Raw genomic sequence first — 24,932 nt, forward strand, 5'->3', positions numbered from 1 at the left:
AATACATCGATAGCGTCATACAGTTTATACCGCAGTGTCACTTGTGCAGAACAGAGTCAAGGCATGAACTAGAAGGGAAGCTCGTGTTTCCTCTCTTTGCTTGATTCCTCGGAGCTCCCTTTGAGCCAACGTTCCGACAAGACAATTTGTTTTTTGGCGGGGTACTGGCAGATACTCTTGTCCACGAGGAATAGAAAACCTCTTGTTGAAACGTTCACCCAAAGCGATGTTTTTTGTTCGACGGTTCCTGATTACGACGGTTCCTGATTACTTCAAACCTCCACATTTCCCTGAACTTGTGCTTTTATTGAAGCTCAAAGCAGCTCCTCTTGTAACATAAACGCGATGTTTTCTTCTGAGATAGAAATAAATAAATAAACGATTACTGTTTCAACAGCGGGTGTGTTGTCTCCAACCTTGGCTAGAGGCCGCCAAATGCTAGTCATTCATTGCCCTTTCTACAACCTGGGTCTGGTCCACTATCTATCGCTTTCAATGAATAAAAATTGCAGGAATTGAAGTAACGCAACTCACGTCATGTTCAAGCTGTTCGTGAGGGCGTCCAGCACTTGACCCATGGGTCCGCCCACCACCAGCTTGTCGCCGCGGTATGCGATGGTCAAATACGGAGGCCACTGCGACCACGGTCCATCCTCACATCACTTCAACACAAGCACTACGCATGCGTACATTTCCAGCACTCTTGGCGCAATGATCGCAACCACGATGATGGCTGTGGAACAACACGTTTCTTTAAGCTAGTTCGAACTATATACGCAGTAGTAGCCTTATCAGCAGAATCGTTCGTAGTGGTTGTCGTTCAAGCAGACTGATAGGGTACTGCGATAGCCCTTCATAACAAAGTACGCTGACTTAATTCATCGACTAGCAGTCCAGTCACTTCAGTGACGGCTTACGAGGGCCAGCATACGGTATGGCTCTGATTACTTTTTAATTTACCGTGGAATATTGCTAAGGAATAGAGCACATGGACTATATATAGTAAGGGAGCATTGCGATCGGCAAATGAGGTGGACGGTAATCGATTTTAAGACTTCGGTTTCATACCTCGGCGTCGAATACAGGCTTTTGAGAGCGCGTTTAATATTGAACTCTCGCGATGGTTCATCTTGTCAGTTGCTTCTCTAAAAAGCGTGGGCAATGGAAGCGAAAGGGCAAGAGCGATACACGTTCCCACCTCAAAATTTACATGCACCCGTGCAGCGCGACCCTCCATACCTATAGAATAGCGCGGCATGCTGCATGTGCATCTGTGCAGATATATTTAGTTTCTTGTAGTACTGTGCATATTCGTAAAGACATCTTTATGTACTCACTGGTATGAACGAGACCTTCAGCACTTTTTGGGTGGTGTTCATCTGTGGCAAGAAATAGCAAGGAAGTGAGATCACGCGAGAATTATTCCGCCGATAGTTCTTTTTTTTTCCCACTTTGCTTTCTAGATGTACATTGCTATCGGAAACGCCAGAATAATGCGCGGTTTTTGTCGATTCATTCGCTTATTTGGCTTGGTTTAGGAACCTCTTATGCAACTTCAAATGCGTGCATGAAACACACGAAGAACTATATAGCATAAAAGTAAGGAATGAGACACGCACTGACTTTCGGCTGAATTGAAGGCTCACTCGAAGTAAAAAAGTCGCGTATTACGACATATCCTTTTCTTTTTTATCGCTTTTTTTTTCATTTGGTGTATAGGGAAAGTCTTTCGCACCGACTTTTGAACGTATTTAATTGGCATATGGTGCCCAGTTATCTAATACTTTGCGAATTCTCGTACGTGTACTTCCGTTAGGAGCTTGATATTACAAGAAATACATTCGTAAAGGTTAACGATGAACTAAACCCTCAATGCCAACATACATGGAAGTTAATGCACTTAATTGTTGTTCCCCCGCACCAAGGAATACATACCGCGCTAAGTTAGAGCAGACCGCGTTTCAAGTCCTAGCTGAAGTGCCACGAGTGGAGCTATATTGCGGGTTTGGGTATGTCGCGGAAGCTGTGACGTAGTTAGTTTTTGCTGTTCCGATTGGTGAACGAGCCCACGTGCTTCGTCGTCATTTTTGCACTAAACTGTTTTGTGTATACTTGTTCCCCCTCGGGGTCTTCGATGCGTGTACGTGACATCCAAGAAGCCATCTTTGAATCGGTAGTCATATAAATGTGTGCCACATTGTTGTTCTTCGAGGATGCAGACATTTATCGATCGTCAGTAGAAATAGGTTGACTCCTGCGAATTTGTACACATCAATCAAGCGATGCGCGGCACTTGGATGTCCTAACCGAGGTATGTAAGGGCAACTCTTACTGTATACTTCAAATTTCCGCGTGCCGTTTAAACGCGAGCACATGAACCAAACAAACGATTGTCCCACTTTTTTCTCTCTTTTTTCGTTTCATTCGACCAACAGATGCTTGGAGAGAATCGAGTTTTTTTTTTCTTTTTTTTAGCGCTTGTCACGAATCTCATCTCAACTTTAGGGCGAAAAAAAATCGAGCCAGTAAGATGCGATTTCCACGATTTTGTGCAACATTGTTCCATTCATTATTCCTCGTAAACGAAACAAAACGCTTAACTGTGACTGTGAAAAAAAAAACGTTTTATTCTCAGGCATTTCTCTCATTCAGCCATCAACTATAGATACACATAATTAATAACTCAACTGAGCTGGATCTCAATAAACAAATAAGTATATTTTCTGTAAGGGTATACTGAGCAGCGTTTTTTTTTTTTCAGATTATTAATGGTGCATTTGTTAATGTAATTTGTTTATTTCTTCGTCATGTCTTCTATAAAACGATAAGTTCTGTTCCTTCATGAAATCATCTACATCTGTGAGGCAGCTCCATTCGCAATTGAGCAGTCGAGATGATTGTTTAAAGATATAACGTGTGCTGACTTCAGAAACGGACTGATCGCCTTCTACCTGTATGATGGAATAAACTTCAAAGGGGACACGTCTTGCAATGATGTGCCGCAATACACTATTTGCAGCCGTATTGAACACATAATTGATTGTATTTGCGCTGCACTTTTTTTTTCATTTTTCCCCCCAATACGCGACCTTTTCAGCGTGATCGCGCATGCAGGCGTGGACAAGTCCTCCCGCAGCGATCGCCACCCTGTGACAACCGAGCGCGCCATGTTCAAATCAGCCAATGGCTGATAGAAGGCATTCTACGAGTGATTTTTAGCGTCTTTCGTCATTTAGAGAGAGAAGAGAAATAAATTTTCAGCTGACTGAGAATTTATTTTGAATTCCAGGCCACTTGCTGCGCTATAACATGTAACTCGCGTGTTTTCGGGAGCATCTACTACCGATCGGAAACGTTTTCTGACAATGATTAAAATGTGTTGCAGGGCCCCTTTAGTGGGCCGGTAGTACAATGAGAGACATAAAAAAGAGGAAAAACTAAAAAGAAATAGCGTCAACAAATGTGAAAAAACCACAGGATGACTTTGTTTTCATAATGAAATGGTGATGATAAGAGTCCCATTTCTTCTAGTTCGGCGTAAACTTGTAGGTAATTTTTAGATAAAGAGAACAATAGAAAAATTGAAGAGGTGATCGTTTCGTATCTCCCTACTTCAGGGAGAGAATTCGCAGTGAACGAGAAATAGTCGTTTCTCTATTCAAGATGGCTGGTGTCCTTATTTCTGGAAGCCGAAGGCTTTGTCTCTAATACCACCTGCGTTCTTGCCATTGAAAAAAGTTGTATATAATTATCACTAGGCTAGGTTTGGTAAATTTCGTCAACTTGAAGGTTCATATTAAAAGTTAAAATACCGAATACTCAATTTTTTCACTTGCATATTGCACGGAACAATAAATGACCGTACCCCACTGCTAGATTGGAAATATTTATCAGATATACTGTATGCCACAGCTAATTATTTAAATAAGCTAAACTTTGGTGCCGTCACTTTTATGTCCCAGCTTGGACTAACCGGAAGAACATCAATTTTTCTTGCTAAGCTGCCACCGGTTCATAGATCAAGCATAAAAGTGCAACGCAATTTTATAGAGCTGCGCTGAAGAAATATCATTTTGTCATGCACCAACTTGTCCAGTCAGCCGTACTTACCGCAATTTTAATAAAAAAATGAGAAAATTCACTAAATTCTCAAAATAGGTTTTGTGGTTGCTTCATTGAACAAAATAAACAGGAACGTCTGTGGGACCGTCTGCGAATTTCTGGGTAACACAATATACGTGGTTAATGAACCATTTAGAATCGATTCTTCCGCAAAAAAAAAAGGAGCAGTAATTTTTCACCACGTTTTAAGGACATTTTTATGTCAAAATGTTTTACTCTCGTATTATTTTTTTTATTTTTTCCGTATATTACCAGATTGACACATGCGCAATGCAGTATTCTATTTCTAACATTCTAAAAAAGGTTTTTTTTTTGCTATAGCTTACTCTACGTTTGTGTTCTAGTGTTTCCATTTACGTTAACCACCGGTTTCATAGAGAATGCACCGTAGTGGGCGTCCGCCAGCAACAAGGAGAGCCCAAGCGAACAAGGAAGAGAAAGAATTAAGGAGCAAGAAAAGGTGTAGGCGTCACCATGCAGACAACATCAGGTGCGTATGACGTTTTGAGTACTTTGTGTGGCGTTACTTATGTATTTATGTAAGATCCAAGTGTGTACCCGCAGGTTGCGGGATCGAATCCCGGCTGCGGCGGTTGCATTTCCGATTGAAGCGGAAGTGCTGTAGGCCCGTGCGCTCAGATTTGGGTGCACGTTAAAGAACCCAAGGTGGTCGAAATTTCCGGAGCCCTCCACTACGGCGTCTCTCATAATCATATCGTGGTTTTGGGACGTTAAACTCCCCCAAATCAATCAATCAATCAATCAATCAACATCCACACGTATCTGCCATGTTCACATCTGAAAAAAAATCACAGCTTTGCCGCAAAAGCGAAGCAATGAACGCGATAGCAACAAATTGGAAGGCCACGCGCAGAACAGCAAGCAAATCGAAACGTGCCCCGCATTTCTCACGCAGAGATGACGCACGAAACGTACTCACAGGTACACTTGAACGGAAATAAGTGTCTCAGTTGTTACTTCGCTGTTTCTGAAAAGCGCGCCCTTTTCGCAAACGGAGGCTGTGTAACGACTGCAGTTACCTTTGCGCGCCCCGTAGCTACAACAGAATCGTTCCAGTGCAAGTCCAACGCCAGCCAAGACGTATGATCCTCCTCACCGGGATGTAAGGGCGTGCGAGAGATCGTCCACTTACCTCCTCTCTGCGGGCCAAAGTACACATGAGAGATGAGAGGCGCCGCGCGCTCATCGCGCCATGTTGCTTTTAATGCTGAAAACACGCCGATAGTTCCATCCTCCCAAGATGCGCGCTCTCTGCGGGCCAAAGTACGCATGAGAGATGAGAGGCGCCGCGCTCATCGCGCCATGTTGCTTTTAATGCTGAAAACACGCCGATAGCTCCATCCTCCCGAGATGCGTGCTCTCTGCGGGCCAAAGTACGCATGAGAGATGAGAGGCGCCGCGCGCTCATCGCGCCATGTTGCTTTTAATGCTGAAAACACGCCGATAGTTCCATCCTCCCGAGATGCCCGCCAACAGCGGTAAGTGGCAGGTATAAATGGCTTGCCGTTTGACCGTTGAATGAGGTACTCCTCAGTGGCTCAGGGGTTATAACGCCTCGCATTCACGTCGCGGAGGTCCAACGTTCGATTCTGCGCGCGGGAGTATTTTTTCTGGATTTTTTTCTTCCTTGCGTTTTCACATATATAGATACGTATACATATACAGTGAATGACGCCGACGGCGAAATCCAGCCGGGAGTGTCCATATAACTGCCATCGTAATAAAGAAAAAAAAACAGTCGTTTACGAGGTGTGTGTGCGGTGATGACGATGTCGCAAAGCGGCATTGTAGAACTACTTTGCGTGAGTGTAGGCGTGTGCAAATATTTGAAAACTGGAATAGTTAAATTGAACATCTAGCCCCAAAACAAAACAATCGCCATTAAATTAGACATATTTCTATAATGTAGTGTTCTCCATACGAGGATGCTACACTGCGATCATTTCTAGAATACATTTCGAACACCACGCCTCAACTGTGCACGAAGAAACACAATGCATATTGTGTTTAAAACACCTTGTAAGAAATGTTACACCGAATAGTTTAAGCATTCAAGATACAACATGAAAGAGCACGCAGAGTCACTTCGACAGATAAAAGTTTCGCTGAACAGCCCCGCCGCGGTGGTCTAGTGGCTAAGGTACTCGGCTGCCGACCCGCAGGTAGCGGGATCTAATCCCGACTGCGGCGGCTGCCTTTTCGATGGAGGCGGAAATGTTGTAGGCCCGTGTGCTCAAATTTGGGTGCACGTTATAAAACCTCACGTGGTCGAAATTTCCGGAGCCCTCCACGTCTCCCTTAATCACAGGGTGGTTTTGGGACGTTAAACCCCTCATATCAATCAAAGTTTGACTGAACACAATACCTCTCAGTAAACATTTTTTTTATTTATAGACATTGCAATCTTTTTTCAAGATCTTGGCAGTGAGGTACATAACTGGTGAACAGAACAGAAAAATATCAATGGGAAACGAACATGAAAATATATTTATCCACGCAAGAAAAAAAAAGGCAAGCGACGTTATTCTAACAAATTTCGAATCGATAAAAAAAACATTGATGCCACACTAGATAATGTTGGGTGTTATAATTATAAAAGCATCAACATTTGTATACTCTAATCAGATTAAAATTTAGCATGTTTCATCGCCTCTCACCTAATACAATAATGACAGCACCATCTGCCACAAAGACTCGCGTCGAAGTATGCGCTTCAGATTCCGAGTCTATCACCGTCACAGGCAAACATTGGACAACCTGTCGTGAAGTTGATAGGCAGATAATACTCCCGAACAACGCTGCACAAGCTGTAAATGATAATGTAGTATACAATGTGATTATTTTAGAACTAACCAATTTCATTTCGCAACTACAACTACATAATGTGACCGTTCCTGGCGAATATTCGTATTCGCAAATTAGTTGGGATGTGTCAAAATTTTAAAGTTTCGAGTAACTAATCAAAAAGTTTTCAATTAAATTTGGTACTACAGTTGAATAGAACGAGTACCGATACAAATAGAATGTGCACTATTTCCGAAACACTGAACATTTTTCGAATACCTTTTAGTAATCAGCTAAGTCTCGGTAAAACGACACGGTAGAACAGCGAGGGACAACTTCTCTTGTTTCAATTTTCAAATTTACCGAGATGCCTGCAACCCATGTACTCAGAAAAGTATATTCACCCTCCATTGCTCACAGAACAAGGCGGTTTTGCTTAAATCTTCGGTGTCGCCGTAGCGCCACTGTCACAGATGCATCATCTTCACCATGACTGTCATAACTACATTGACTCACGAACATTACTAAATATTTATTAACGAGCTTTATCTAAAAGCTGTTGACAAAGTACTACATCGAATATAGTAGTCCCTGCTGTATTTCAGCCTGCATTTGAGAAATATTACGGAATTTCCAGTTGCTGCTGAGTGCAAGCTCGCCCCAATTTAAATAAATGCGGATTTGTCTCGTTAGCGAAAGCAATCGTAATGTTCCTTCGTTATAACTTGTGAATGTTTGTTTCCAATATTGTTTTATTTGTAAAATCGTTGCGCTGTCTTGAGAATATCTACCCTACCAGTCTAGGGCTGCTTTTAAAATGGTTGCCGCACTAATGAAACAGAAAACTATTCGAACAGTATTCTATATATATGCGTATTCGATTCGGTGACATCACTATTCTACTCGCATTCGATTCGGTTCCCAAACTGACTGTCAATACAACCATACAAATCAACACATCACTCACGTACTTTTAGTGTAGTTGCAATACAGGCCACTTATTGTGGAAGAAACAAAGAAACAAGACGGATCTACGCTGGCGCTTCGAAAGAAACATTTAGTCCCATTATTGTTTCAGGGGAAGAGCCTCTGCGAAGTACAGAGACAACCAGCCCAGGTGAGCGTTGAGTATTTCCACAAGGAAGACACTAATAGAGGTTGCCTGTGGACTGTACGCAACTAAGAAAGAAAATCGAAACAAGACTTGTGCAAATGCCTATTTTTTTTTTTTTGCATCAAAGGAAGTGGAAATAGCTCTGAATGTTAGCAGGATTTGAATTTCGGTAGAAGGCAAGTGATAGCCTGTAACATATGTCAAGTTTTGAAATTGGCTATACTTATGTCGTATAAGTAAAACCATATAACGAGCTTCTAAATTGAAAGAAAAATCGATGTTAGGGTAATAGCTTCGTTTAACCTTGACGTGAAACTTTGCGGCAGTGCGAACGTTTTTGAATACGTGTTTTCACGGCTCAGCATTACTTTACTGTAGTGAAACCACCTTAGCAAAAGGTTACGTGCGAACAAAAATACACCTAAATAGATGTTTTGACGGTTTAGCACGCGTTCACAAAAGTGAAACCATTTTTTACTGGACGTTAAATTAGGAATAGTATGAATTCATTCGTCCGACTCGAATAATTCGAAATTTTCAGTAATTTGTATTTGAGTCGAAGCAAATTCGAATACCGCATTATTCGTTCGAATATTCGAAGCATACGAATATTCACACAAGCCTAGAATTTGATAAGGCGGGAACAATAGTTTCGTTAATACATGAGGAATTCATATATCCTACGTTGCTGTTTTTTTCAGAGACAACTGAACGGACCTCTTCAAGATGTAAGCGCACTCGGGTCAACCCAGGCTATATATATATATATATATATATATATATATATATATATATATATATATATATATATATATATATATATATATATATATATATATATATATATATATATATATATATATATATATATATATATATATATATATATATATATATATATATATATATATATTGCTCGTTTATGCGATGACTCCCTTTAAAGAGACTCGCCAACTCTCTCGTGGGCCACACGACTCTCTAAAGAGAGTATCATTATACTCTAAGTGAGCTCAGTTGTCTCCCTAAAGGGAGTGACATATACTTGATAAGTCCAAGGAGGTTTGGTAAGTCACGACTGACCAGAGCCAAAATGATTCCTTTTCCTTGGAGTGTTCATAAGAAGATTGAAACTCCGGGTGCGATTATGTTCTCTCTTGTTTTATATTCCTTCAGCGAAAGTGTAAGTTATCCGTGCCACTTTTGGCAAACTGATTATCAGCAACCTGATATTAATCAATGGGTTCACCGGGTGGTTGACGACGGTTCCCTTCCCCTTTTCGCAGGTCGATGAGAAAGTTTTCTGCGGTGGCGTTTGGAACTTCGGCCGTCGTTCTCGCGTTATATGTTGCAGTGGTCATCGCAACCGAGGCATGTGAGTTGGACGCTCGTTGCGTCGCCATACATGTGTTCTCTCCTAGACAAAGGTTTCGAAAGAACACGGAATCACCGACAAATGTGAATTTCGTCCCTGTATGCGCGGCCCTTTTAATCTGACGAATAACTGTAAATCGCATTAGTATACACGTAATGCTGGAGCACTTTATTATAGAGGATTACGAGTTCACCTTTTTCTCAAACCTCGTGTCCCAAAAGCTTCTGTCATTTGCAGTACGTATAGGCGGCCTTCACTGACGTCTCGTTGGAGCACCAACAGGGTGGTGCGCGCGGAAACTTGGCGATGTCCCACTGCAGAGACGCAGATAGACGCATTTTTCGGGAGGAAAGGGGGAGGAGGGAGGCACGGGCTCTTTGTGCACCACCTGCCAACGCCGCCATCATGCTAGTGTTATAACTTATGAGTACACCACATGCTGGTTAATTTTTCTTTCACTATTTAACCTCACATGCCCAATCACGTTCCCGAAGCAGCGAAGCAGGCTAATAGCCACGTGATCAGACTGCTCTGACGTCATATAAGTACGCCACATTGGGGCCGTGTTGTGCGTTCATGACGTCGCATGCAAGATATCATCAACAGGTTTAGTGATCAGAAGGTGCGTTCTTGTAATTTAGAGCCATGGGAAAATGTTCTCTCCAGTGCTTGCTTGCGTACGTGCAGAATAGTTTACGTACAGCAAATGCATGACAAGAAATCCAACGGCATTTCATCTAGGAGAATGGAATGTCGGGGGGGAGTCAGTCTGTATGTTACCGGCGCTCGTCGCCTCTTCTATGGTGTTACCCGTTTTGGTGTGCTCTTTCTCTACGAATGAATTATACATGTTGACTCCGCCGGCTACATCATTAACGACTGCGAGAAGGCGTCTATGGCGTCCAATTACTTAGACATGAGATTTGTCACTACACGAATCAATAAGGTAGAACTCTATAGCGTTCGAAGACAAAACAGCTAATCGGAATAGTTCCGCAAGACATTTTCTTGGGCTATGGTAGGTTCATAGCTTCTTGAAGGAAAAATATTTTAGCGGAAAGCCCGTGTGTTGCTTTGATGATGAAATAACTTTAATAAATGTCCGGCGATTAGAACGCCCGGGCCTGGGGCCGCCTAGATGGTTGCTCGAAGCTGTTACTCTCGCACTGCCTCAAGGGCTCGCTGGACGGCCCAAAGTTAGTCCGTGAGCTCTGAGTTTTGCGCGCCTGCAGATCTTCCGGAGAGACCGCCATTTGATCTTGGGAATATTGGACATCCCCACAACGTGCGTTGAAGACTTGCATAGCTTGCATGTGTCGTGCTAAAAATATTTTTCCTCCAAAAGGTCAACCGGAGTGGAAGAACTTTTGCTGTCAACCTGTATTTCACATCTAAGCCGATCAAATCGTGATGTGGTATTTTTAATTATTATTGTCAGGGCACGACAACAGCCAAGATACAGGTGTCGTCGTCGACGAAGCAGACTCGAACGAAGGTGTCGCTGCCGGATCCCAGGGAAGTCAAGGGGGCATCGGCCGAGCTCCGCCCAAATCGCCCGGTGACTCACCCGCGAACGACGAAGAGCGCAAGAAGAGCGTCGCGGCCGTAGTGACCCTGCACACCCCGAAGCGCGAGAAACGCGCTTCCACGAACCGAGACGACGACTACACGACTCGCGCAACGGCGGAAGACGACGATGACGCCGCGGCTATCGAAAACGGCGAAGGACGGGGAAAGCGCCGCAAAACGTCACCGAAGCGCACGCCGAAGTCGAGGACATCGCCTGCCGACAGTTCGTCTGTCAAGCTCAGTGGAAATGCGATGCACGAGCGAAAGAGGAACTACATCCCCAGGAGGAAGAGGTCCAGCACCCCGTCCAGCACGACCATGGTCTGGGAAACGAGCTCGGGAGATGAACCTGCGTCGAAACGCCATCCATTTACGCATGAACGTGATGCGGACGACGTCACCACGTACGACGTGCCGTCGACGGCGTCGGAATCGACAGACTTGTCGCCGGATACGGTAGAGAGGAAAACGAAGACGCGGCGGCGTTTTAAAAACACAGCGGCGCCCATTCCAGATGTCACTACGGACGCCGAACCAACGGCGCCTACGGAAGCGAGAAGCGAAGGCCCGTCCGAACTGACTGGCGGCGACTTGGACGCCTCCACCGGCGCAGAGAACAAGATGACCACGGGCTCGAAAGCGGCCAGAAATGCTGGCAAAGCTGGGACAACAGCAACGCCTTCTATGAACCCCAAGCACGGTCCAACGCGAAAGGGCAGCACCGAAATGACCGCAAAGGCACGGTCCATACGATACGGACAGCGGACCCAACGGACTGCTACGGTCCCTGGTGCTACCGTACCGGGACGCAAAATACTCGGCGCCGGCAAAAGGCGAAACTCGACTCGTGCTGTCACAGGTCGTACCGTACAGGGACGTAAAATAATCACCGCCAGCAAGAGTAAAGATTCGACGCCGGCAGTCGCAGGTCGTACCATGCGGGGACGCAAGATACGCGGTGCAGAAAAGAAGAACAACTCGACTGTCGCGGCTCCCACCGTGAAAGGACGCAGAATCATCGGTGGCAGCAAGAGCGATTCTAGGAAGGAAACAAACGCCAGAACAATGAAAGCTCTCCGCATTAATGCAGATGGAGCTAAGAAGGGTACAAACGCCAGCACAGTTAAAGCTTACCGCATCAATCCGGACAGAGCTGCTCAGCCAGCTGTGCCAACGTTCTCCAAAGCTCTGTGACGTCTTCTGCAGAGCACGGCCATTGTCGCTTCTTTGTCTCCCTTCTGTGATTGCCGCAGATGCGTATAGGTTAGCTTTGGAATATGTAAACAAACGACGCCAGCCCTCTTACACACCCTCGCATGAATCCCGTGAGGCAGCTGTGATAACTTGTATACGGCCTCTTATAATAGTGTGAATAGGCGTGCATATAATGTATTGTATATTTGTTATGCGGGATCACGTTACGAGTACACAGCAAGCCCCACGATAGATCGTTCCTTCGAAATATTCTCAAATGTCTCATTCGTCCAGAAGGAACGAATACAAAAATTTTGAATAAGCGCAATGTATACATTTGTAATATCGTATTGTTGCTACTCGCGACTGCAGTCGTACTTACCCCTTCTGCTGCTTTGTCAGGACCTTCCGCAATTTGCTGAACGCAACTGGTCACCCCCGAATGTCTTGTGTATACGAGTTGAAGCACTACAATAACCACCGATTAATCGGGATGGCATTTCTCTGCGCCCGTTATTATAACTCGCCACCTTCGGCGAAAAAGAAAATTATAAATAAATGTAGTTATTGCGTTCTTGTAACAAGATGACGTGAAGGTCCGGCCGCAGTCATGTAAAACAACTGCGTCGCAGCGAGCAAGTACATATATTAATTGGTTTTTTTTAAACGCCTCACGCCAACACTTCAGTGCTTGTCTTTTTCACACACGTGTAAACTTTAGCGAAGTGTCCACTGCGTGCTTGTAAGGCAATTCGCGCACCTGCTGAGCTGCACACAATGTTTATTCCGTGGACAACGATGACCATATGCGTGCGCAGAGTTTTCCATTTGGCGAGGGGGGGGGGGGGCGAATTTAACCCTCTCTTATTGGCATTGAATGAGTCCGAAAAATAATAACCTTGGGAATGGATGCATAAATGAAAATGAAAGCAATGACGTGCTGATCAGAACAACCTGCCTCTGGTCTGCGTCTTCCCGGAGTATTTATATAGTACTTGGAATGCAAAAGCAGGGGTCCCACCTTGGCCGCCATTGTTGTCTAAAGCCTGATGCGCCGGGCCGTAAGTAACCGTGCACCTCAGTCTGTCGGGCTACTCCCATCACAGTTTTAATGACATGGGGCTTGCTTGACGCCCCTTTAATGGTTTTCAGAGGGGTTGCAGTCCCCTGTTGCCTCCCCCCCCCCTTAAGCATGCGCACTTCTCTGCATGTACGGACAACTCGGACTTCGCGAACATATAAAAGGACACTAAAGTCAACTATTATGTCGACGTTGATTGTTGAAATGACAGTCCAGAAACCTCGTAGTGTTACTTCTGTGCCGAGGACGAGGAAAGACCTATTTTGAAATAAAATCACGTTTTAGTGGTCCGCATCGGGTTAGCGAACTTGAAATTACCCGCCTCAAGAAGTGGACTGAGCGGTCCGTCTCACGTCACTGTTGCCGTGCACAACGTTGCCCGCCTTTACTGCGCCAGTAGCAGCAGATCGAAAGCAGTGGGAGCCACAGCAGCAAAAACGGCCGTTGATCAATTTCTCTCCATTGGCTCCGAGATTGCAGACGTCTTTGTTTCAACTTTGCCCCGCTAGATGGCACCACCTCTCCCAAGTAACCACAAGAAAAATGAATTTTTGAACCGCTCGCGCAATTCGCCATAGTAACGTCCGACGGTTCTTTTTTCTATGGATCAACCAAAAAAAAACACAGTATTTTATTGCGTCTCTTGATGGACGGAAAGTTCTTTATTTAGGGCAGTTAGATCGATTACTACTGAATAATTTTTGGCGGTCTGTCTGATGTCGTCGGGATCACTTCAAAAATGCCCTTCTGTGGCGCTTGTGTTCTTGCGCATTCACCTTGATTTCTCGGTAAAAAGGGCACTGTTGTTGATAATATTGTCGTTTTAGGTGTTGCCATACACTGAATTTTCACTCTGACGTAAATTGTTATTTGACTTTAGTGTCCACTTAACGCCAGACACGTTCTTTTATGACCGCGGTATGATCCCTTAGTAGGGCTGTTGCAGGTGCTCAATGTTACAAATCGACACGCTGGGGTGAGGCCTTCCGGAAACAGCTCTATATCTGCTGTTCACCGACCGCGACAGAATGTAACTCTCTTTCCTTAATTTTTTTTAAAATCATAGGACCTGTATACCCATTCAGTCGACTTGAACATTTTTTAAAGTGGTCTTGCGACAGATATTAAGCATGTTTTTACCACTTCTTTTGCTATACTTGTAATTGGTGATGCCACAGCGCAATTCAGAACGCCGGAAACAAATAACTTATGCTTTTATTCGCACGGAGAAGGCACGTTCTGCTCAGACTACAGCGGTGAGCTTTCTTTTATTTTTATCGAAGGAAAAATAAATAAAAATAAACTTCAGTGCCTACGCGTTCAGGTATAGGCTTGGTACGCTCAGTCGCATGTCACATTCACAAAGGTCCGCCTGGGCCTCAGAATTGCCCTTGACAACGTTATGGGATTCTTTATATTTAATCCTATACCAAATGATTTTAAAATAAGTTTTGGAAACACCGCATGACAAACGTGTGCGGGGAAAGTGTAAATTAATTACTCTATAATGAAGCCATATATAGACAAACTCTATACTCGCAGAAAACCTCTCTTTTCAATAAAGCGCAGACTACGAGCCGATTGGGTGAATGTTGCCGCTAATGAATGTAGTCCTACAAAAAATAATAAATAGCTCGTACGGCTTTTCTTGTCGAAAAATAAAACATATATCTCCACCATTTTCAAAAGGAAGCTACTTGAGACATGTTGCAGCTTACACAAGTGCGATACTTAGGGTTGTCTGATTTGATACGTTGTCATTTCGCGGTTTTTGGACGGGTGAGAAAGTTGCGCCCGTTACACGTGTAACTCCATCACAAAATGGCGTCTGCGTCTCCGAGTGAGCGTCAGCCCCATTCTGGTTCCTCCGTCTACGTCCGTCTACTCGCCTCAGAAGCTTGCACCGCGCTTTACAGCAGCGAACTAGAACGTCGTTAACCAGAAATGGTTGGCAGACAAACGAAACGGTATGAAACGATTGTGCTACTCGGCAATCCCCTTTTACAACGGTATACGAAACGAGCACCATACCGGACTCTTACTTCGCATAGGATTTTTGATTGATTAGTGGGGCTTAACGTCCCAAAACCACCAAATGATTTTGAGAGACGCCGTAGTAGAGGGCTCCGGAAATTTAGACCACCTGGAGTTCTTTAACGTGCACCCAAATCTGATTACACGGGCCTACAACAGTTCCGCCTCCATCGATCGGAAATGCAGCCGCCACAGCCGGGATTTGATCCCGCGACCTGTGGGTCAGCAGCCGAATACCTTAGCCACTAGACCACTGTGGCGGGTCGACTTCGCGTGGAGTACGTGTACAAAAGCTCCACCCCCGTAGCTTTCCCTTCATTGGAAGGAAAAGCTAGGCAGATTTCACGTCGGCGAGACTGTCAGATGTGCACGACTGGCAGCGAGTGAGCAAATCACGGAGACCGATGTTCGCACCAGAGGCCACCATGCTCCGCTAGCTAAACACGTGGGGAACCTCGATGCGGTGCTTTTCCGTAAGGTGTGGCGACATCAACGGAGGGGGAAAAATGACACATGACGAAAAAAAAAGAAAAGCTTGGCCACGCCGTCACAATACAGGCCCCTATCATAGTGAAGCCCCCCCCCCTTTATATATATATATATATATATATATATATATATATATATATATATATATATATATATATATATATATATATATATATATATATATATATATATCATGAAGTCTTGGCTGCGACAGTGTTTATTTGAGGAAAGACCTCGCAAAACGAACGGGCAGAGCCAGCACACAGACGATGACGATCGATGATGATGACCCAGAGTGGCAATGAGGGCAAAGAGACAAGCGGATGATGGTGATTGTGATTATGCAGAGATGAGGACGATGTAAGTTACAAATGCCCACACTAATTCCCCCCCCACTTGAAAGCGGACACCCTGGCCGCCGTAAGTCAAAGTGATGGGGAACGTCGCGTGAAAGGTTTCATGCGACAAACGTGGACAATCTCTGTGCTGCGGTAGCGGCGGTCTGTTGGGGCGACGAGTGGTGTCACACGATAATTAACCGGCGAAGTCTGTTCTAAAACAATGTATGGCCCGATGAAGCGTGGTTGGAATTTGTCACAGAGACCAGGAGTGCGAATAGGTGTCAAAAGCAGCACCTCGTCACCAGGTTGGAAAGACACAACGCGGTGGGATTCGTCATAGATGATCTTCCGCTCGTGCTGTCTCGCTTCAGTATTGATGCGAGCCTGATGGCGAGACTGGGCCAGGCGGGAAATGTATTCTTCGCTAGAAGACTGACATGAATTCCCATGGCTGCTAAAGAAGGAGACGTCGAGAAAGGTAGTCGGGGTGCGTCCGTACGCGAGGTAAAACGTTGAGTAGCAAGTTGTTCGCTGAACGGCGGTGTTGTAAGCGAATGTCAGGAATGGTAAAAGAGTGTCCCAGTTTTTGTGGTCGGGTTGGACGTAAACGGCTATCATGTCTGCAAGGGTTCGGTGAAATCTTTCTGTGAGACCATTTGTCTGAGGGTGGTAGCTTGAAGCTGTCTTGTGAGTAGTTCCAGATGCGCGCAGTACTTCATTTACAGCTTGTGACAGGAACACTTTGCCGCGGTCACTGAGCAGTACACGAGGAGCCCCATGACGCAGTATTATTGCGTGAAGAATGAAGTCTACAACTTCCACAGCTGAGCCTGTAATAACAGAGGAAGTCTCAGCGTAGCGTGTCAGGTGGTCCACGGCAGTCACTATCCATCGTTTGCCAGCATATGTGACGGGGAGAGGCCCGTAAAGGTCAACACCTACAACCTCGAACGGCATTGAAGGGCACGGAAGTGGCTGTAGAGGTCCAGCAGGTGCCGACGTGGGGAGTGTACGACGCTGGCATGGGTAGCAGGAACCGACGTACCGAGCTACACTAGAAGAAAGGCCAGGCCAGTAATAACGACATCGAATGCGGTCAAGAGTTTTTTTAAAACCAAGATGACCAGCAGTCAAGTCGTCGTGGAAGGTTTCGAGCACCTGAAGTCGAAGAGAGCGTGGCAGTACAGGAAACCAGCGCTGACCGTCAGGGTGGTAGACGTGGCGGTGGAGAACCCCATTGTCCAGCTTAAAGTGCAGGAGCTGACGACGGAGTCGCGCGTTTGGTGGATGAGAAACTCCCGAAAGGTGGTCCATGATGCGTCTGCAGTAGGAATCGGACCGCTGGCGGGAGATAAATGTTGGCTCGTCGTCCGAAAAGGGTTGCGTTATTGATGCGAGCGTATGAACTTTGGTAGATGTGGCGGTTGAGTTCTCACCAACGCTCATATGGGTAGTTGGAAGCGGGCAACGAGATAAAGCATCGGCGTCTTGATGTTTTCTGCCTGACTTGTAAGTTATATCAAAGTCGTACTCCTGCAAGCGTAGTATCCACCGACCCAAGCGTCCGGACAAGTTCTTCAGTGTAGAAAGCCAGCATAAGGCATGGTGGTCCGTAACGATTGTGAAGTGACGCCCGTGGAGATAGGGACGGAACTTCTGAACCGACCAAACCACAGCCAAACACTCTTGCTCAGTTATAGTGTAGTTCTTTTCAGCAGCGGTGAGTACGCGACTGGCATATGCAATAACTTTCTCTAGGGAAGACTTGTCGCGTTGTAGAAGAACGGCTCCTATACCAAGGCCGCTAGCGTCGGTATGGAGGATAGTTGGTGCGGCTTCGTCAAAGTGGCAGAGCAGAGGTTCAGACGTGAGTGCCCGCTTCAACAGGTCGAATGCTGTTTGGCATTCTTGAGACCACAGAAAGGGGACGTTGGAAGCAAGTAGTTGGTGTAATGGAGCAGCAATAGAAGCGAAGTTCTGGATAAACCGGCGAAAATAGGAGGCGAGGCCAAGAAAACTGCGAAGCTCCTTTGGTTTTTCGGGGCGCGGAAAGTGAAGGACTGCAGAAATCTTGTCAGGGTCGGGTCGGATGCCATCTTTGCTAACGACGTGTCCTAAGACCTTGATAGATTTGCTAGCGAAAGAGCATTTCTTCGTGTTTATTTGAAGCCCGGCGCCGGCAAGGCACGTCAAAACTTGATCCAATCGTTCTAGGTGCTCAGGAAACGTTGACGAAAAGATAATAATGTCGTCCAGGTAGCAAAGGCAACTTTTCCATTTCAGGCCACGCAGCACGGTATCTATCATGCGCTCAAAAGTCGCGGGTGCGTTGCAGAGCCCGAAAGGCATCACGTTGAATTCATATAGCCCGTCGGGGGTTGCGAATGCCGTTTTCTCCTTATCGTCTTCATGCATTGGGATCTGCCAGTACCCAGAACGCAAGTCGATGCTTGAAAAGAATTCCGCGCCTTGTAGGGAATCAAGGGCGTCATCAATGCGTGGCATAGGGTACACGTCCTTGCGTGTGATCTTATTGAGCGCCCGGTAGTCCACACAAAACCGCACAGAGCCATCCTTTTTATGGAACAAAACAATAGGAGACGACCAAGGGCTAGATGAGGGACGGATGACTTCCCGTTTAAGCATGTCCGCAACGTTTTCTTCTATAATTTTTCTTTCAGTTAGAGACACGTGGTAGGGTCGGCGGTGTACAATAGATGTCCCAACAGTATGAATTCGATGTGCTGTAGTATTAGTGCGGCCCAGCTTAGACGAGCAAATATCGAAAGAATTTGCATGTTTCTGTAACAATGTGAGCAACTGCTGCCTCTGTGAATATGTCAATTCGCTGCTGATAGTGGTGGTAAAGGCGGAGGAAGAAACATGCTCACCGAGGCAATGTTCTTTGGATGCGATGGCCTGAAGTGGTGTGACGAGTACAGGCTCGAAGTCAGCAACACGGGCCACAGTAGTGCCCTGTGGCAGTAAGATCTTCTCCGGTGTAGAGTTGACAGCGGTGACAAGTGCCGAGCCATTGCAAAAACGAACGACACCGGACGGAAGAACTATACCTTTGCGAACGCAAAGTAGTGACGGTGAGACCAATACATCCCCGTGATAGATGTCGTTGGACGTAATGGTGACAATTTGCTCTTGTAGTGGAGGGAGTTTGATGTCTTTCGCAGCGACCAGACGAAGTGGCTTCTGATTATCGTCGTCAAGCATGTAGTCGGTGTCAGCGAGGTAAACGACGCGTTGTCCACAACAAATCGCCGCGGAAGCAGATGATAGAAAATCCCACCCTAAAATTAGTTGGTGAGAGCAGCGGGACAGGACAGCAAACTGGACATGATGGCGGATGCCGTCGATAAAAACACGCACAGTACAAAGCGCGGAAGGGCGAATTATGTTCCCCTGGGCAGCAACTAACGTGGGACCATCGTAAGGCGTCATTACTTTCCTTAAATGTTCACACAAATCAGCACGTATCACAGACAATGTCGCACCTGTGTCCACTAAAGCATCGACTCGCACTCCTTCCACTTTCACAGAAACCATGTTACACGGGCCTAATGGAGGAATTTCAGTTCTAATTCCGAATGCAGTTTTTCCTCCACAAACTGCATCACTTAGTTTTCCGAATGAATATCAGAGGCGAATGAGGCGGGCCGAAGTGGAGAAGTGGAACGGCGGAAGGGCGAAGGCGAGCGGCGTCTCGTGTTTCGGCTGTTTCGTGGTGCAGTCGATGCAGGAGGAGATGGAGACCGGTGCGGGGGAGACGAATAACGCCGACCTTGATAAGACGCCCCGTTGTACAAATCCCGTTCACGCACATCATTCCGACGCTCATCTTGCTGGCGCTTCCGGCAGAAACGAGATATGTGGCCGCGATAGCCACAGTAGTAGCATACAGGGCGAGACGAGCGCCACGGTGGAGAATAGAAAGCATTCGGGGCACTTGGAGATAGCGCGGTCAGGTGGGCCGAAGGGTCAGGAGGCACGGAATGGTAGTTCACAGGGGTAGCGGCAGCAACTGACGCGTAGGATGGACGTGGCAATGTCGCGTGGGCGTCGCTGGGAGGCACGGCAGCAGCTTCAGGGTACGTGGCTAAAGGGTGAGAAGCAGGTGGCTGTACGGGCGCAGAGCCAGTCAGGGATGTAAGTTCCTCCCTGATGATGTCACGTAAGGGCATTCCCGAAGGCTGTGTAGGTCGCGGTGTAGGAGGTGTGAAGCCCATGGACCGCAATTCTTTGCGTATAATGTCCCGGATGAGGTCACGCAGATGGCCATCTGACGTGGAGTGGTGGTCGCCGATGTCTGGTTGAAGGCGGACGGAGTCCAGCGCATCAAGGCGCTGGCATGTCGCAACGACATCAGCGATGGTAGCTGGGTTTTGCACAGCGAGGGCATTAAAGGCAACAGGCCCAATGCCTTTCAATATGTGGCGCACTTTGTCCGATTCCGGCATGGATTTATTGACACGCCGGCAGAGTGCGAGGACATCCTCGATGTATACGATTCACCGGGATGTTGTCGGCGAGTATCGAGTGTCCTCTTCGCGACGGCGGATCGAATGTCTGGTGTCCCAAAGACGTGCCGCAGCTGCTGCTGGAAGGTAGCCCAGTCGGGTAAGTCAACAACATGGTTAAAATACCATGTCTTCGCGACTCCGACCAGATAAAAAGGGACGTAGCGCAGTTTGGCGGCCTCGTCCCACCTATTAGCGGCACTTACGCGGTCGTAGTCATCAAGCCAGTCTTCTACGTCTTCTCCCCGAAGACCAGCGAAGAGCGGGGGTTCCCGCTGATGTCCGTGTATGTAAGTAGGAGGGGCAGCTTGCGGCGGTGCGTGGTTGATGACATCAGTGCCGGCAGGCTCGGTCTGGGACATGCTGCCTGACTGTGGGCGCAAGCGGCGGCCTGAACGAAGCTCCAGGGGGTATAGCGGGCTGCGGGAGGTCAGAGGACCGAAAATCCACCTCCACCACGTATGAAGTCTTGGTAGTCTTGGCTGCGACAGCGTTTATTTGAGGAAAGACCTCGCAAAACGAACGGGCAGAGCCAGCACACAGACGATGACGATGATGATGACCCAGAGTGGCAATGAGGGCAAAGAGACAAGCGGATGATGGTGATTGTGATTATGTAGAGATGAGGACGATGTAAGTTACAAATGCCCACAATATATATATATATATATATATATATATATATATATATATATATATATATATATATATATATATATATATATATATATATATATAGCGTCGAGGCCACTGCGCATGCGTGAGGCCCAAACATGATTTGTGTTTTGCGAACATTGGGCACTGTATTTCTTGAATTTAGCGGGAGCCTCAAAGCCTGCTCCAAAAGCTTCACTACAAAAACGACAGCCCTCGGCCTATAGGCTATAGAGTGACCTATTATAAGGGGAGTACAACACTGCGGGGGATCGGGCCTATCCGAAAACCCGGGCCCAGAACGGCCCATGGACCGGGCCGGGTAAAGTAGTTTTCCCGGCGGGCCGTGACCGGGCATGAAGCTGCGCGCTTAGGACTGGGCCCGGGTTTGAGGTGTCGGCTCGGGTCGGGCCGGGCGTGGGCATTGCTCAGTTTTAAATGAATACGAAAGTGAAAGCACTGACTTGGCTTAGACTGACAAAGTGTTCTCTGAGAACTTGAATGTAATTAATTTCGCCACTAAAGGTTTAATGATAGAAGAGAAAATCAAGATTAAAGTTCCATTTTTAGAATTTCGCCATGGATTGCAACCTGTATTGATATGTGGAGTTTAACGTCCCAAAACCACCATATGATTATGAGAGACGCCGTAGTGGAGGGCTCCGGAAATTCTGACCACCTGGGGTTCTTTAACGTGCACCCAAATCTGAGCACACGGGCCTACAACATTTCCGCCTCCATCGGAAATGCAGCCGCCGCAGCCGGGATTCGAACCCGCGACGTGCGGGTCAGCAGCCGAGTACCTTAGCCACTAGACCACCGCGGCGGGGCAAGAATTAAATTATCGAAAGCAATGACACATCATTTTAATGTGGCAGGTACCAACTTCGGTGACCTCGAACTTTACATTCTCCAGTCAAACTTTCGTTTCCCAAATTCAATACATTTCAGCCAGCAGGTATTAACGTTTCAAAAGGTTCTCTCGAGTTCGCGCTATATTTTACATGATCTCTGACTTACCATTGTTAAGCGATGCTTTTATCCGAACACCATATAACTGAGCAACACGTGTACACCCCCCCCCCCCCCCCAACCAACCCCACTTTTTTCTTTTGTTTTTTACCGATTACCTTCTTCCTTCTGACTTACCCAATCAATCATGGCGACCTCTCATTGTCTCCCATCGCGCTCCTCCCCTTATCGTTGTTGTTACCCTTTACTTGAATTGGGGGAGAGTGTACGAGGCATACACACCCAAGCACTAAAGAAACCAATTGCAGCCTTGAAAAAAGACAAGACCTCTTGTCGAAACATTGGTTTCAGCACCGAGTCCCTAGTTTTAAGTATGAAAGTCAGTGGAGGAATGGCTACGTACCATGCACTGAAAGGCACGACGCTTCACGTTCTGGAAGTATATGAGTGTCGCAGTAGGAAAGTGCAGAAAGTGTTCACGCCAGCATTTCCTCGACTGCGATCCACTAAACAGTCACGAAGAAAAAGAACAGAGTCATATAATTAAAACATATGCGAGCACAACATTACTAAGGTCCAATGCAGACGCTGAGCTTGCTCAGCGTCTCTAGGCCAGAGGACACCTACCACTGACTCGTCTACTCCGACGTGGGGACCAGAACTTTCTATAATGACCTATAAAAAATTGGAAGTACGCGTGTAGCTATGAAAGTGCTGTGTTAGACGTGCGGGTGAATTTCACACATGCGACAGTATCATGACTTGATAGTAATGAAGGACAATGTCATAACTTTTGCATTTTGGAAACGCTGAGATTTACTTACTTTTTTTTCTACTTCTTTCCGCATTTGCTTCTTTCCAATTGCGTCAAGCAATATTGTTCAATAAAACTTCATCGTATTCCCAGTTATCGTTTAACATAACTAATTACGGAAAGCCCGCAAGGTCATTCGCAAGAAACAGCAACGAATGCTGCAAACGTACGCGGCAAAACCGTTCTTGCCCCTCCCAACATGGTTTACTTTACACAGTTCAAGTGGTAGCCATAGAAAACCCTATCATGCTACACTCTAATCATGCTCAAGAAGCTTTTTGAAATACCTCCTTGTTACATAAACTAGTCCAAAAATAACAAGCAAATCGAACGCACAGTTTTAGAAGACCATGAAGCACAAGAAAAATGCCCCGCTCTTTGGCCAGGCAGCCTTGAATTTTGATTTCCCGCCCGTTCTGTGCGAACATGCGCAGTGCGACCGCATACAACCACAGACAACGTTGGTCACAACTTGCTGAGCAAAAAAAAAAACTAGCCCTTGTAAACTTCTGGCTGCGCAAAAGTACTGTCTAAACTTCTGACACCGACTGGACGGAGCCAGAAATTAAGTATGCCATACTTTGTACTTACGCAAGTTCCTATACGTTAGTTTCTTACACAAATTACGATCATGCAAGTGGTTCAGAGTGCGTCAAATATTTTTCCCACTTCTTGATGTTAGAGTACCTCGACACCCTACTCGATGTGCTCTCCTCACTCATAGCATCACCCCATCTACCAGGCTACGACCGGCGAAATGTTCACTAAAGTTTGCTCAAGTGAATATTATCTCTGAGGCAACGTCTCAGGTCACTTACATCTAGTCGTCGCAAGGGGGACCAACAGCGGAAGCGTCTGCTTTGCGCGTCTGCTTCTTAACTTGCCATGTGACTTCCGCTTGAAGTGGCAGAGAAAAAGCAACAGGGCCGGAGTCGCTATGTAGCTGCCAGAACTCCCTCGTCTGACGTTTCTTGGCACTTGGCGTTGTTCAACGGTACGATCTGTGCCGCGAAACCTGTCAAGACAGCTGGCGATCGTAACTTTGCGTTCCACATTTGAGAAGCGTTGTTCGGTCTGCTTTAAAGTCTGGACATCCCGAAAGAAGGTCACAACAGCCGCCCGAGTTCGTGGAAGCGAAAGAAACAACACTATGGTCGATTCCTACGCGCGTTGAGACCCGAAGGTATGTCGGATATTTCTTCTCTGAACTGTCAAGCACTTTCGTAGGGCCTTGTTATTTAAGGGTAGCATTGTCAATCTTGTCGCTTGATGTCGCCTCTTTTCGTTTCGTTCTGATTTAACATTACGCTGCGATGTGTTACATCGAAACTAAATGGTGATCTCATTTTGTTATGTTTGTATTACTACATTATTTTGTGACGTGTATTTCCTTTTCTCAGTCATTTATGAGTGATATGTAATGCGGTGATCTAAATTAAGCAGCTTTACAGACAAGGCTCTGGGGGGATTATCAGAAGCGGCGCAAGTCGATCGTTGACCTACGCAGCTGTGAGTTCACTGTTTATATTTGAGTGCGTGAAAACTGCGGACCACCGCCTTGCGGCCTTGTTCGAAGGAAACAAACACTTCTCGTAGATACAGCTTGCCCATCTTTTGCGTATGACGAGAGAGCAAGTCACCCGATCGCGCAAACGGACATCAAAGAAGCGCGGCCGGTGGAACTATCTCAAGTTTTACTACTTTCTCTGTGAGTCACGCTGCTCAGCTGACTTGAGAAAGGGCGTACGTGTATGCATGTTTGCTGCTCGCGCGAAAGGCGCGTGACAGCCGCGAGTGGAGGCTTTGGGTGTTTAGTTTCGTTGGTCAGCCAGTTAGCGGCGC

The 24,932-nt window shown here is 46.3% G+C and overlaps 2 protein-coding genes across 2 annotated transcripts in view; one reads left to right on the forward strand and one right to left on the reverse strand.

Moving 5' to 3' along the window:
• The window catches only part of LOC119160089 (uncharacterized), a 45,196-nt gene extending 22,418 nt beyond the window's left edge, over positions 1–22,778 (reverse strand). The window contains exons 1-3 of the mRNA XM_075882025.1: positions 22,680–22,778; positions 1,338–1,379; positions 535–635 (exon numbers count right to left, since the gene is read on the reverse strand). Coding sequence (XP_075738140.1) covers positions 535–635; positions 1,338–1,379; positions 22,680–22,682 — 146 coding nt within the window. The 5' untranslated portion in view covers positions 22,683–22,778. The remainder of the gene's footprint in view (positions 1–534; positions 636–1,337; positions 1,380–22,679) is intronic.
• Positions 22,779–24,060: 1,282 nt separating this feature from the next.
• The window catches only part of ATP7 (copper-transporting ATPase 1), a 39,360-nt gene continuing 38,488 nt past the window's right edge, over positions 24,061–24,932 (forward strand). Inside the window, exon 1 of the mRNA XM_075882026.1 lies at positions 24,061–24,273. The gene's annotated coding sequence lies outside the window, so the exon portion shown is untranslated. The remainder of the gene's footprint in view (positions 24,274–24,932) is intronic.

This window comes from Rhipicephalus microplus, chromosome 2 (assembly GCF_043290135.1).
Source record: "Rhipicephalus microplus isolate Deutch F79 chromosome 2, USDA_Rmic, whole genome shotgun sequence".
NCBI lineage: Eukaryota > Metazoa > Arthropoda > Arachnida > Ixodida > Ixodidae > Rhipicephalus > Rhipicephalus microplus.